The sequence below is a fragment of the Lampris incognitus genome, chromosome 1 (genome assembly GCF_029633865.1).
Source record: "Lampris incognitus isolate fLamInc1 chromosome 1, fLamInc1.hap2, whole genome shotgun sequence".
NCBI classification, from domain to species: domain Eukaryota; kingdom Metazoa; phylum Chordata; class Actinopteri; order Lampriformes; family Lampridae; genus Lampris; species Lampris incognitus.
In genome coordinates, this window is record NC_079211.1 from 37,755,559 (window position 1) to 37,770,594 (window position 15,036).

Here is a 15,036-nt window from a genome sequence, read left to right on the forward strand (position 1 = left end):
TTGCGCTTTGAGTCTACAGTAAGCATCAGCTCTTGGTCGCTTTTTCACATGGGGACCAAAATCTTTTTTTTTTCTTCTCAAACTGCAAAAATATTTTTGCCGGTTACTGAGTAGTAATAATAACAACAATAATAATAATTATATTTATAAAGCGCTTTTCTAGATGCCCAAAGAGCGCTTCACAGTAAAGGGGATACTCACTTCAACCACCACCGATGTGTAGCACCCACCTGTTTGATGCACGGCAGCCATTTTGCACCAGAACGCTCACCACACATCAGCTTGAGGTGGAGAAGGAGGAATCACTGAGCCAATTACATGGGGGGATGATTAGGTGGCCAAGTGGAGAGAGCCAGGTTGGGAATTTTGCCAGGACACCGAGGAACCCCCTACTCTTTGCGGTAAGTGCCATAGGATCTTTAATGACCACAGTGGGTCAGGACCTTGGTTTAATGTCTCATCTGAAGGACAGCATCTCCTACAGCACAGTGTCCCCGTCATTGCACTGGGATTTGATATTTGTTGTTTTTATTAGGACCGGAGGGAAGACTGCCCCCTACCGGCCCACCAACACCACTTCCGGCAGCAACTCCGTTTTCCCGAGAGGGCTCCCATCCAAGTACTAGCCAAGTCCATACCTGCTTAGCTTCCGTCATTTGGCAGAGCCAGGGTACATTTTGGTATGGCTGCCGGCATGTATAATAGGCTTATATAACCAAACTAGGGATGGGCAGAGTTAGGGATGGGCACACACAAACACAAACACACACACAAACATAAACACACACACATACACACACAGAGCCTGCTTCTAGTGACAATGGCGGAGAGAGAACTAAACGGTCAAAAATCTGGTTATACTTCACTAGAGTCGATGCTGCCAATGCTCGTTGCAACAAGTGCAACAAGTCTTTTGTATGTAAGGGCAGAAACACAAGCAATCTTTAGAAACATCTAGTGAAAGTGCATCAAATACAGGTGGGGAGGTGTCTGGGTATCGTAGTGGTCTATTCTGTTGCCTACCAACACGGGGATTGGCGATTCGAATCCCCGTGTTACCTACGGCTTGGTCGCGCGTCCCTCCAGACACAATTGGCCATGTCTGCGGGTGGGAAGCCGGACGTGGGTATGTGTCCTGGTCGCTGCACTAGCGCCTCCTCTGTTCAGTCAGGGTGCCTGTTCGGCGAGAGGGGGAACTGGGGGAAATAGCGTGATCCTCCCACACGCTACGTCCCCCTGGCAAAACTCCTCACTGTCAGGTGACAAGAAGCAGCTGGTGACTCCACATGTATCAGAGGAGGCATGTGGTAGTCTGCAGCCCCCACCCCCCCCGGATCAGCAGAGGGAGTGGAGAAGCGACCGGGACGGATTGGAAGAGCGGGGTAATTTCCGGGTACAATTGGGGAGAAAAAGGGTGGGAAATCCAAAAAAAAAAAAAAAAAAAAAAAAAAACAGGTGGAGAAAAGCCCAATTTACAGCTGCCTAGCTCGTAGTTCATCTCTTGTTGCCCATCCACCTCAGGTATGTTATGTATACGCCAGCAGCCTGGAGCCCACACGGAGTTAACTCAATTTTACAAACATAAGTTAATGATGAAAAGTAATGCTCTGTTCAGACATGAGAAAATACATGTTAACTGTTGTTATTTGGTTTTTCTTTTTAAAAAAATAACAAAAAGGACTGATAAGAATATTGTTAAATTACCGGATCAACAAGCAGAATCGGTAAGAGTAGTAGTACTGTTAGAATCTTAACGATACTCATCCCTAGGCAGCGTTCTGTCTGCTTAACAATATCAAACATACCCGTCGTTTAAATGGAAATTATTTTAATTTCAAAGCAATACAGAAGTTTCTGTGACAAGTTGTGACTTATACTACGGTCATTTATGATAAACATGTTTTTAAGCAATATAATTTAAAGAAATATGTAGTGATTCTTAGAAGTGTAAGATTAAGAACACAATGGATGAGCAGGAAGTTGAAACAGAATGTAGCGAATCATTTGTAAGCCAGAATTCCTTACTGAAATCTCAAATGGCACACTGCCAGGAAGCATTATGCTGTGCAATGCAAACATTTTAAAGGCTCCAAGCTGCAAATAGTCAGATTTTCATTTATAATTGTGTCTAAATAAACAGTAAGCTGTACAAATAACAATTAACAGTCTAATGTATTCTCTTTTAAGCTGCATATCATAGCAGAATATTTATGCAATTGAATATTTGCCATGTAATATTCACTCTGAAACAATGCCTCACTTTGTATATGACAGCTTTCAAGAGTAAAGAAAGCCTGAAGACCATATTAGTGAGTTTGCTGACATCTACAGGTTAAAAACCATTCTAAAGGTTAAAAGCTTGGCAGGCTGGTCTTGGTACTCTGTGACGTTATTGTAGCAGGATAAACACAGCTGCAGCTAATAACATCGATCAGTTTGATTTAGGTGTGCCAGCAAATCTATCAGCGTTGACAGATAGACAGACAGACAGCAGTAACTACTGTCAATAGTACTGCCAATGCAGGTTCTTTGGCACGCCTAAGTTAAACAGGCCCATTATTAATGTTATTATCTGCAGCTGTGTTTATCCACAATGCTAACATCACAGAGTACCAAGACCATACAGGTATGCTTTTAACCTTTAACATGTAGATAATAATAATAACAACAACAACAATAATAATAATTTGATTTATATAGCACTTTTCTAAAACAATGCCACAAAGTGATTCACAAAAAAATAAAACCAGTCAAGGCAAACTCACTAAAATGGTCTTGGCTTAAGTTACTCTTTAAACTTGCTAATAGAACCTTGTTTATGAGGTTGTTGGTGATGTTAAACCAGTCATAATTCTGTAGAAAAGCAGAGTGGAAAACCAGAATGTCGAATCACATACTTGTTTCCTTTGAGTGCAAGCAGTACCAAGTGGAGAGCAGGATGAGCCGAGAAGTGGAGCGCTCACTTAACCTCTTAAAACCCATCTAAATTACATCAATGTGTTTTTTTTTTAGACTTGTTGATAGCCCAACTACATAGGTGTAGTTTAAATGGAATTAATATTAAATGAAATGCCCGCCCCACCCTTATGCCTAAATGCAGCCTTATTTATGTAACTTCTGCTATTTTCAAGTATTTTACTTGCCATTTTCAAGTATTTTACTTGGACTTTATATTCTTTATTTTATAAGGCCTTATAGAAATCTTTGGACAAAACTGCTTGTCAGTAAGCTGGACAACAGCTTAAGCAGTCAGTCAGCCAACCTGCTAGTCAGCAAGTCAATCCATTAGTCAGTCATTTTGGCAGATTCACATTTTAATTATCAAACTGCTTCCTGCCTCTGCTGCATGATTAGACACAACAGACAGGGAGTGTCAGGCTGGTGAGGACATGTCGCTAATGAGCTGTTATTACATAAGACTGTTAAGAAGGCCTTAAAGACAATGCATAGCTTGAAATCAGCACTTAGCTATGAATCAGAAAGAATCAGACGAATGAGGGAGGTGGATGAAAACATTAAGATGTAACTCAGGGAAAGGGAACATCCACTCAAAATCTGTCTTTTCTGATCCTGAGGCCACTTGATATGAAAATTGGATTTTTAACAACAATGCACTTTGGGATGAGCTGGATCTCCTACATGATAGAGATACAGATTCTTTTTTCTATAAAATAAATGTATTGTGTGCATGTGCTCCTCCAAGTCAGAGCACAGTTGTCACATACTTCTACCAGTATCATACAAGCAGACACACCCTCTAACCTAATGATCAAGCTCTGACTATGCTGCATGAGCTTACGCTCAAAACTCCCCACAGACTGTACACAGTTGTGGCCATCCCAAACATTTATTCTATGTTACACTGGGAATAATGGGAAAAGGTGAAATGTTGATACATTCCCATTGTCAGGCTGTGTGAGTTGACGTGAGATTACTGTCACATTGTGGGACTGGTTGAACGACAAGGTTTTTCCCTATGACAGCCACAAAGGCAACCAGAAGTTCAATCCAGAAGAATAAAATTTAGTTTAAAATGGAAAGCAAGCAAAGGCATTGGTATTGGTCGTTTGGCACACTGGAATCACGCATGCGGGGCTCATTAATGCTTAAGTCTCGCTACTGAAAGGTCAGTTAAACTCCCAATAAACTGCAGGCAGTGGTCAAGTGAAATTGGTTTCAGAACGCACACGGAACTGACGCAGAGTGGACAACTTCCTACATACTGCCCAGGCCTGTTTGAAATTGTCTGCTGCATGTCAGATTCGGTGTGAAACTGGTTAAAACTAGACAGCCACACCCACCACAGTGCACTGAGTGCATATATCCCTACTATCAGTCTGGGGAGTGGTCAAATTAACCAAGCTAAGTCAGTACTAAGGACATTGTCATCACCGGAGACATGCCTACTCTAATAACTACTAAAATCACAATTCTCTTTGATTAATCTGTTCTCTTTGCACTGAGGCACAAACATTTTTTAACTTTCAGCAGGTGGCCATTGCAATTCCTCTGATAGTACATTGAGGATGTCTATGATGGTGACACCAAATTGTGTTCACATAGAATATTTTGATGAGAATGCTGCTGTGTGAGGTTATTATGATGGTGTGGGCAGAGTGGTAGGACAGGCCAAGAATCACACATATTTGCAATGATGGAAAAACAGCAGACTGAGGTAGACTGAGGTAAACTGAGGCCTAAGTGACTAATGGACTGCAAAACCAATTAAGTTAACAACCACTAAAATGGAAAGAGAGACTGAAAAAGAAGCAGACGGACAAGACAGACCGATAATTCCATTATGTTGGAGACCTTTTCAGGGCATTAGTCACAACCAACTAAAAAAGTAATGACACATATGAAGGATAAAGGATAGACAGATGGAAAGAAAGACAAACTGCAAATTCTATGTTGGTTAGTTATTGCAAACCAAGAAAGACAGAATAACAGCAACAACCGTAATACTAATAATAAAAAACTTATTTTGTACTGCACTTTTTAAAACAAAAGCGATGAAGCGCTTTACAAAAAACAAAAAAACAAAACCATGACATAAAAACAAGAAATTACAATACTTAACACAACTAAAATAAAATTAATTGGGATCAAATGAAACAATTACATAAAGGCAGAAATAAAACAAGAAATAGAGATAGGAAAAATATCTTACAATATAAAGTTTTGAAATGAGGTTTAAAGGAAGACATCTAACCTGCCAGCCTGATTTCCCCAGGCAAAGCACTCCAGAGTCAAGGTCCAAAGGTGACCTCGACTTGGACTGAGGTACAGACCACAACGCTCATTACAGGTCAGCAACTCAGAAAGACAAAGATTATGACAGACAGATACACAGACAGACAAACAGACAGATAGAAATTATGTTTCTCCGAGACCATGTCAGATTGTTTGACTGGCACCAGCAGAGCTCTCCCAGTGCCCGCCGTTCAAGCTCAAAACAAGCTCACAACTCTACAGCCCAACAAAGCCCAGCCTGGCATGGGCTTCATACTCCGATTGCTTCGGATTGCTTGGAAAATCCTGCAGCACAACTACAGGATGGAAGAAGGGAGCAGCTGACTTCAGTGGTTTTACTTTTATCCGACTTTGTTTGCTCCATGGCTAAGTGTGTATCAAATACAAAAAAAAAAACAAAAAACAAAAACATTGTTGCAGCTGTTCTGCCAAGGTATTCCTCATACACTGAAAGGCAGTTTGAAAGACAATCACAACCACAGCACCTGTACTTCCAGAAACAACCTGGCCCATCCCTGTCTTCACCTCTGCAACAATACACCTAACTTCCATACTGTCAAGCTCACAAACACAGGCCGAAACACAGTTTAGTACAGGTCATGTTACATTTACTGACCGACCAATCCAAGATGTGTGAGTGAGTGAGTGAGTGAGTGAGTGAGTGAGTGAGTGAGTGAGTGTGTGTGTGTGTGTGTGTGTACATGTTTAACTATCCTAATGTGGACCAAATGTCCTCATTAGGATAGAAAAACCAGAAACCACCTACCTTGTGTGGACATTTTAGAGGTCCTCACAAGTAAAAGGGTCTATTTTAGGGTTAGGACTTGGTTTTAGGGTTAAGGTTAGAATTAGGCTTAGGTTAGGGTTAGGCATGTAGTTTGCGTGGTTAAGGTTAAGGGCTAGGAAATGAATGTAGTCAATGAGGGGTCCTCATAAGGATAGTGAAACCAGTGTGTGTGTGTGTGTGTGTGAGCGAGTGAGTGAGTGAGTGAGCGAGCGAGCGAGCGAGCGAGCGAGAGAGAGAGAGAGAGTGTATGAGAAAGCGAGCTCAAGAGCGAGAGAAAAAGACAGACATAAAGCCCTCCTTGACAATCTGTTCTGAGAGGGAGCCTGTGTAGAGGGTTGAGGTGTCGATTCCCTGATTACATCATCAGCTCTCGCCCTGCCCCCCATTCCTTCCCTCATCGCCCTCTCTACATTCCTCTGCCGTCTTCTCTCTCTCCCTCACTCCCTCTTACACTGCCTCTCTGTAATTCCCTTGTTTGCACGCCCACTTCTCTAGACCTCTCTACCTTTCTCAAGCCCCTATGTCCTGACCCCTCTCTTATGTAAGACACATGAGCTACTGCTTAGAGCAGTCCCCCCTTACCCACCTTTCTTCACCCAATCTGCTTTCCTTTGTCTTTTTAACCCTGTTATGTTTGCTCTCTCTTCCAGTGACTGAGGCGATGGATAAAAGATGGAAGAGACAGAGAAAGAGAGAGGGCGAGTCCAATGGAAGGAGTTCCTGGCTCAGTGTTATACTGTGCTCAATTTCAATTTAATTACCTTTCCTCAACAAGGAAAAACCCTAAAGGCAAAGCTCGTGTGTGTGACGGGGGCAGAATAAAGGCAGCAGTATCCTCAAAACGAAGCATAACTTTTCTAAACAAAACAACCTGTTTCAATTAAGAGACAAACAAACAGGGCGCCCGGGTAGCGTAGTGGTCTGTTCCGTTGCCTACCAATACGGGAACCGCCGGATCAAATCTCCGTGTTACCTCCGGCTTGGTCGGGCGTCCCTACAGACATAATTGGCCGTGTTTGCGGGTGGGAAGCCGGATGTGGGCATGTGTCCTGTTCGCTGCACTGGTGCCACCTCTGGTCGGTCGGGACGCCTGTTCAGGGGGGAGGGGGAACTGGGGGGGGGAATAGCGTGATCCTCCCACGTGCTATGTCCCCCTGGTGAAATTTCTCACCGTCAGGTGAAAAAGAAGCGGCTGGTGCCTCCACATGTATCGGAGGAGGCATGTGGTAGTCTGCAGCTCTCCCCGGATCTGCAGAGGGGGTGGGGCAGCAACCGGGACGGCTCGGAGAGCAGGGTGATTGGCCAGGTACAATTGGGGAGAAAAGGGGGGGGGGTTATTTAAAAAAAGAATCAAACAAGAAGGTGCGGTGTGGTTGTGTGTGCAAGTGCCTAGCACGAACAGCCCACCTGCTCGTAAGCAGTTCGTCGACCTCCCTGTCTCTGCAGTTGGTCCAAATATCTCATGGTTGATTGAGTCAGTTGATTGACAGGGAACAGTTACCTTCAAATCATGCTACGCCCCCCAGCGGCAGGAATGACACGACGGAGAACAAAGAGTTCGTATTGAGTATATCGATAACGGTGTTCGGCGACATGTTCACCGGTGGGGGTTTTTTTTTTTTTCGTCAAAAAGTTCTTTCGTCATTTCAAGTATACTGCCCACCTCAGAGACAGCATATAGGTCAAAAAAAAAAATCAAAACAAACAGAATATCACGTTAAAGTAGAGGTATAAAGGTTATTCATATTAAGGATCACAAGGAAAGAAAATGGTTGAGCTAGAATTGCAGACACTAGAAACAAAAACACTGGGAAGAACAAAAGAAATAATGACAAGAATAAAGGAAAGAAAAAAAGGAAGTAACAAAGAAAGAAAGAAGAACAAAGACAGTGAGAAAAGCAAAATGCAAAGACTGAAGAGAAAAAGGAAGGAAGGAAGGAAGGAAGGAAGGAAGGAAGGAAGGAAGGAAGGAAGGAAGGAAGGAAGGAAGGAGGGTTGACTAATAGAGGGCATGAAAGCAGGAAGGAAGGATGAAAATCAGGAAGGAAGTGAAAGAAAGTAATGAATGATAGCAATGTCATGAGAGGGTGTGTGTGTGTGAATATTACTGCTTGAAAATACCCAAAACACAGTGTGTGGCATAGGTGCAAATTTGCTGTGAGATGCAGAAAATAAAATATTCTCACATTTTATCGTTGTTCAGTCTGGGATTTACGTTGGCATTAGAGACTGCACCCACGTGCTATAACATTAATTTAAAAAAGATTTTTAGCCACCATCTGTATGACAATGCTTTTAGAATCGCTGTGTAGCAACTCTTAATGCCATAATGGCAATAATTATCTGTGTATTATGATGTGAAAAGTTATGCAAAGTACACAATAATAGTGTTTACATACATAATGAAACTCTCCCTGATGTGTAATGTGCTTACAAGTGCAAACTTTGTACTTTTTACACTTACATTTTGTGTTTACAAAGTTATGAACACATCACTTTTTTGTGTCATTTTTAACAATTTTATCCTGTTCTGTGAAGCACTAGTAACCTTGTTTAGAAAAGTGCTAAATAAATAAAGTTTATTGTCATTATTATTACTATTATTATTATGCATTGGGGGGTTATTTTTATGCATTATTTAATGCAGAGTATTATTCTATAACTACAATACACTGGCATGGTTGATAGACTGGTTTACAAATTAGAATTGTAAAGTTTTACTCTTAAACCCTTCTGTTGGTTGACCCAGTGTTGCATTCACAGCAAGGGAAATGCCTCCATGCGTGTTTAGTCTATACTGGTCACATTCCTCGAGAACAACGTAAGTGTAGGACATGGTATAGATCTAATGATAGGCCGATACGTTTCTGAGAGGGAACAGTAACCTTACTTGAAAATAATATGGGCTGATCATCCAGAAGGCATAAAATACTAAAGATTAAATTTCAAAAATTTGCCTGGGAATGCCTTTTTATACACTAAAATGCTGTATCTGTCATCGTCTTGAGCTCTGACTCAGCAGTAGTGAGTCAGGGCAAATGCCTTGTACTTGTTTAGTCTGTACTATTTTAGCATAATATAAAATCCCAAGTTGTAGTAAAAGTAAGATGATTCATATCATTTACATACTGGACATCGTACATAAAATGTGACTAAAATCACGATGCAAGTTAGGTTCCCAATCTTGCTGGTGCTGAGCCACAGTTCAGTTAAAAAAAAAAAAAAGTAATTCAATGCATCACAGCTGTCAATTTCTTTCTCTTTTTTTTTTAAATTTCTCCCCAATTGTATCCGACCAATTACCCCATTCTTCTGAGCTGTCCCTGTCGCTGCTCCATCCCCTCTGCCAAATCGGGGAGGGCTGCAGACTACCACATGCTTCCTCCGATACATGTGGAGTTGCCAGCCGCTTTTCACCTGACAGTGAGGAGTTTCACCAAGGGCACGTAGCACGTGGGAGGATCACGCTATTCCTCCCAGTTCCCCCTCCCCCCTGAACAGGTGCCCCGACCAACCAGGACACATACCCACATCTGGCTTCCACCCGCAGGCCCGGCCAATTGTGCCTGTAGGGACGCCTGACCGAGCCGGAGGTAACACGGGGATTCGAACTGGTGATCCCCGTGTTGGTAGGCAACAGAATAGACTGCTACGCTACCGGACACCCACTGCTGTCAATTTCTATAGCTGATCACAAATCTATGTGTGCTCTTACAAGGGAAATGGTAAAACATAATGACTTTTGAACTTCGATGGAATCACAATAACTCTGAGGACAATATCTGATATGACCTCCCTACGTTGAACTTTGGGGAAGTGCAACTATTTTTGCATTTTTAAAACTAGTGTTTGCTCAACAATGATTTTCTTGATACAAAACAAACTTAGGGCACAGCTTAAGCCTGCCAAGTGGCACCGCACACTTCCAGGTGAGTACTACTGCCATAACCCGTGTGCAGGCACAGACAAGGCAATAAAGACTTAAGTGTATCAACACATAATGAGTAATAGAAGTGTTCCCTGTAACAACAAACTTCACTGAATCCTGGTGAGGATGGTGAAGGAAATATGTGAACCACATGGAGGGGCTTTTAAATGCTAGGTCATGATTTTCACACACCAGTTTATATAGCTCCTATTAACACACCAAAGAACAGTTGTAGTGGATTTCTGCAAACAGAATATTAAATGACAGCCATATTTGTATTTGTACTCATAGCCTCTGTTGCATGTAATCTGCTACCACTGCATTTGCAAACTTCTGTATATTTGCTCTTCATTACTAGAAACAGCTGAAAATGCACACTAGCATATCCACTCTAAACTGTATGGTGCATCTTTGTTTTTTATATTTACATTTAACAATTATATTGTCTACGTATATGGAGTATTTTCTCTATTAGCTGTAGCAGCTCCAATAAAGTTGGTTGATGAGATGACAGGTGTATTATCTGCTGTGGGTTGCACCAAAGTTGTACCTTCCTATGTATGTTGCCATTGTTACAACCCAATACCTGGTCTGATCTAATCTATAAGCATTAAGTAAAAGAGTACAGATGAACTGCTAGTTGACTTACCTGTCTATAATATAGTCCTACTAGTCCTGCACATCAACTTTAATATCTCCCACTGCATGGCTGGATTTGCCTTTTTTGTCTTTTGGCTAATTGGTTGATACCTTAGTTCTTCGGTACAAATGCCTGGTAATAAACCACTTAATCACAGGTAATCTCTCATAGATTTACGCACACGTATTACTGGAGTCCAATTATTTTCTTTGGCCCCCCAAGAGTTTGGCTTGAGGCACAAGTGGAGAAAAGCCTTTTACCACCTGTTAGAAAAACAAAAGTGTGGTAATTCCTGCAATCTTCTCATTGACCAAGTCAATGCTCTACTAATGATGCAAATAGTCAAAATGAGAAAACATGAACTTTAAATCCCATTAAGTGGGTTATTTTGAGAATAACAATTATGAATGCATTAGAATTAGAAACACAGAATTAGTTTTTAGTATTTTTTGGCTGTTATTTTGAAAGGAAAAAGAGAGAAAAACAACTGAATATAGAGGTCAAGGAAGACATAAAAAAACAGACAAATATAAAATTGATTGATTTGCAATTATGTAAATAGTTTTTCAGCTTCAGATTCTAGACAATTTCAGCAAACACCCAGAAAGACATATCTTTTTTTGTAGATGAAAAATTTTCTCTAGGTTCATCGTTGAGTGTGAAGAGCCCATTTTAGCTCAGATCTGAATTTAAGATTGGGCTTTTAAACAATAATCCTCTTATTACAGCCAATTCTGTTTTCCAAGTCTGTGTAGTCTGTGCGGTGTGTTTCCCAAGTATTGCCATCAGTCTGGTGCCATTCTGGAATTCCTTGTGCATTACATTTACTTGGTTTAATGGGGTGGAAAGGTGGTGGTGGAAAAATTACAAGGAGATCTAAATAATGCCTATCTAATGGCACCAAGTAAAATATGAAAATAAAATAATTTGCACATCAATACACACACACACACACACACACACACACACACACACACACACACGTGCACACACAAAAACAAGAACTCACAAAGAGTACAGCCTTTTCTCAGCCTTGTAAGTTATACAATAGAATGCTTGCTCCTTAAAAATACTTTCGCACAACAAGGGCGAAGTAGTGATGAAAAGAGGACAAGGCATGGGAGGACATAACCCAACATAGCATGCCCTTTCCAAAGCAACTTAAGTGTCTTGAGTTCAAGTCTGCTCACTATGAGAACCCCCAGTGTGAATGGTACTACTTGACACTAGCAGTATTTGCAGTGGGGTGTAGATCTAAGTATCATATTCAAGAGAATATTCGAAAATGTCTGGAAAATGGACAGAAATAGAAATAAAAGAGCTTTGTTCAGTCTGCACAGAGGATGAAATCAATACGCAGAGGTGTAGTATGTGAAAAACCAAGAATGTCGAAATAAAAAATTAATGTTAGAATTACAAATGTCATAATTTGTGACATAAAGAAGGCATCCTACACAAGAGGGGAACGAGACAGAAGGCACTGCCATGTCATCCATCATGAAAACCACCAGGGGTGCCAGAAAACTCACTCAGACAATGTTATGGAATGTATGATTGAAAGCAGCTTATGTTCCCAAATGTCCAATGAAGAGACAGGTTAGGGAGGAAAATCAAATTGAGTTTAAGCCAAATAAAGTACATTTACAATATGTCCAGCTGTACTGAGTTCAGTTGAGCTTACATTTATTAATTTTGAAATTTATTAATTATAATTTACAACTTATTAATCTTGATCGGGCTATTTCAGAGGAAAGAGTTGCAGATGCTAAGATTTTCATTGGGAGTGATGAAGGACAGGATTAGGAACGATTATATCAGAGGGCCAGCTCAGGTTGGATGGTTTGGAGACAAAGCAAGAGATGCAAGATTGAGATGGCTTGGACATGTGTGGCGGAGAGATGCTGGATATATTGGGAGAAGAATGCTGAATATGGAGCTGCCAGGGAAGAGGAAAAGAGGAAGGCCAAAGAGGAGGTTTATGGATATGGTGAGGGAAGACATGCAGGTGGCTGGTGTGACAGAGGAAGATGCAGAAGACAGGAAGAGATGGAAACAGATGATCCGCTGTGGCAACCCCTAACGGGAGCAGCCAAAAGTAGTAGTAGTAGGGCTATTTCAGAGGCAAAGACCCAAGGTATATAAGTTGAACAAGGGAAAAAAAAAAGAGAGAGAGAGAGAGAGAGAGAGAGAGAGAGAGAGAGAGAGAGAGAGAGAGAGAGAGAGAGAGAGAGAGAGCAAAAAGTTTATTTTTATAAGGAAGGCTATTCACAAATGGATACTTTTGTGGATGTTGCAGCTTAGAGAGGAACAAATTTACAGATTCAACCTGTAATTCAGAGTGCAGGCACATACTGGAAAATACCAAAATGTCCATCATTGACTAATCATGTTAACAGATCTACAGCTGTCTAGTGGTTGCCCATTTTATAAAGTAAAGGAGAATAGATTTAGGAAGTGGAAGAAAGGCAAGGGTTTGAAGTCAGATTAAGGGGATGAGGTGAGGTGTTACCTGCTCATTGATGGAGCTGTAGTCATTGGTGGTGGAGACATCATCGTCCTCTGAGTCAAATAGGCCTTCGTGGTTGTCCAGCAGCTCTGCCAGGACCCTGCTCACTGACTCCTGGTCCCTAAGGTCCTCTCCCTCTGTTGAAAGACTGGGGAAAGACACTTATTTGTAAAAATGTATTTGGCTGCACATTTCCATCGTTGACTGTTGAGCAACACCAGGTAATCAATATTAAATATGAAATCAGAGCAAGTACAGAGCATCATTAATGTTAATTAGTGGATTGCTGTGTCAGTCATTATTTTGCAAATGGTCAGCTGTGACAAAGAACTGACTATACATGATTAATTGTTCAGCCCTTTGACGGCGAGTGTCCTTCCTTACTGGAAGATGTCTGGTCCAAAGACGGCAGCCAGCGCCCCAATGTTCCAACTCTCCTGTTGCAGAGACGCAACGCTGGCCAGGAAACGACACAGGAAACGCAGCAGGCCATAATTCAGCTGGGGAAGCTGTTGAAGCAGATACTTCATGTTCCTACACAGCTCTTCTTCATTACTGTAATCTGGAAGAGATTGAGAGGCATGTACATATGTTGTAATTGGAGGGGATCTGGAACATTTTCACAACGTTCATCTTTACCACAGGTACAGCCGACACATGCATTTCCAAATTCCAACACGGCTGCTTTTGAGTGCTATAATTTCCATATAATCTTCAAATAACATACAGGTTGGAAGCTGTATACGGTTATACGGATCATAAACAACAGGTTATTATCAGAGATAATTATCTTCGTATCAACCTGCATCATCATAGGCCAACTTCAAACATGCGGTGTTTAATGTTCTGACAAAGCTCATCGCTGTTACTTTTCAACATCTATGTATTACAGTAATTTATTATTAGATTATCATTATTCAATGGTTATCACTGAATTGAATATAATCATAATTCTATGTGCACAGCATTCTGAGTTCCTGTATAGTTCCTTTTCATAACCACAAACTGTGGATTATAAAGTTTGTCTTATCATTTTCTTCTGAAAAAGCTCATCGCTGTTTACTTTAAATATCTACATATTACAGTAATTTCTCATTAGATGGTTATTATTCAATGGTTATCACCGAATTTAATATAATAATTCTATGTGCACAGTATTGTGAGTTCCCGTATACTTCCTTTTCATTACCACAACCTGGAGATTATAAAGTTTGTCATATTATAATTTTCATCTTCATCATCATCTTTATGTCCAATACAGGTACACACTATTCAAGAAAAATGCATACTATCCTACTAGGTTTACTCCCTTAATTATAATCTGGACAGACATACAGACAAGCAGAGCGATGGGAAAAAAAAAGTTAACTAGGACATGAGAGCGGAAGGGATGTTTTTACAAGATATAGTCTAACGTAACGCTACGAGTCCCATTTACAAACTAGACAACATCATATTATAATTCCATGATACAGGAAGACTCTGTCATAATCTGGATGACAGCCATGGGGAAAAAAACCTGATGACATGGGGATTATTATGGATTATCCCTGGGAGAAACTGAGTGAGGACAGGACGAAAGGGTGACACCAGAACGAAGCATTGGAAGATGAGGGAGAACGTGAACATAGCAATAAGGATTCCATGCATTCTCCGTTGAGACAAATTCAAAAACCTTCAGCTCTTGACTGGACTCGAAAATTCTGACCAGTGTCCAGTAAAGTTTTGAACATTTCCATGTGTACATTCTCATAAATTGTAAAAATTTACAAAAAACTAATAACCGACAACCATTTTTGTTTTTTTTGTTAAATTTAGCCTCAATCACAAGCTCGGTTTAAAAAAATAAAGGTTCGTGGGCGTCCGGGTAGCGTGGGGGTCTATTCCGATGCCTACCAACACAGGGATCCTGGTTCGAATCC

General features: G+C 41.0%; 1 protein-coding gene across 1 annotated transcript in view; it reads right to left on the bottom strand.

Moving 5' to 3' along the window:
- The window catches only part of fam13b (family with sequence similarity 13 member B), a 143,565-nt gene that overhangs the window by 75,050 nt on the left and 53,479 nt on the right, over positions 1–15,036 (bottom strand). Inside the window, exons 5-6 of the mRNA XM_056280933.1 lie at positions 13,499–13,676; positions 13,118–13,262 (exon numbers count right to left, since the gene is read on the bottom strand). Coding sequence (XP_056136908.1) covers positions 13,118–13,262; positions 13,499–13,676 — 323 coding nt within the window. The remainder of the gene's footprint in view (positions 1–13,117; positions 13,263–13,498; positions 13,677–15,036) is intronic.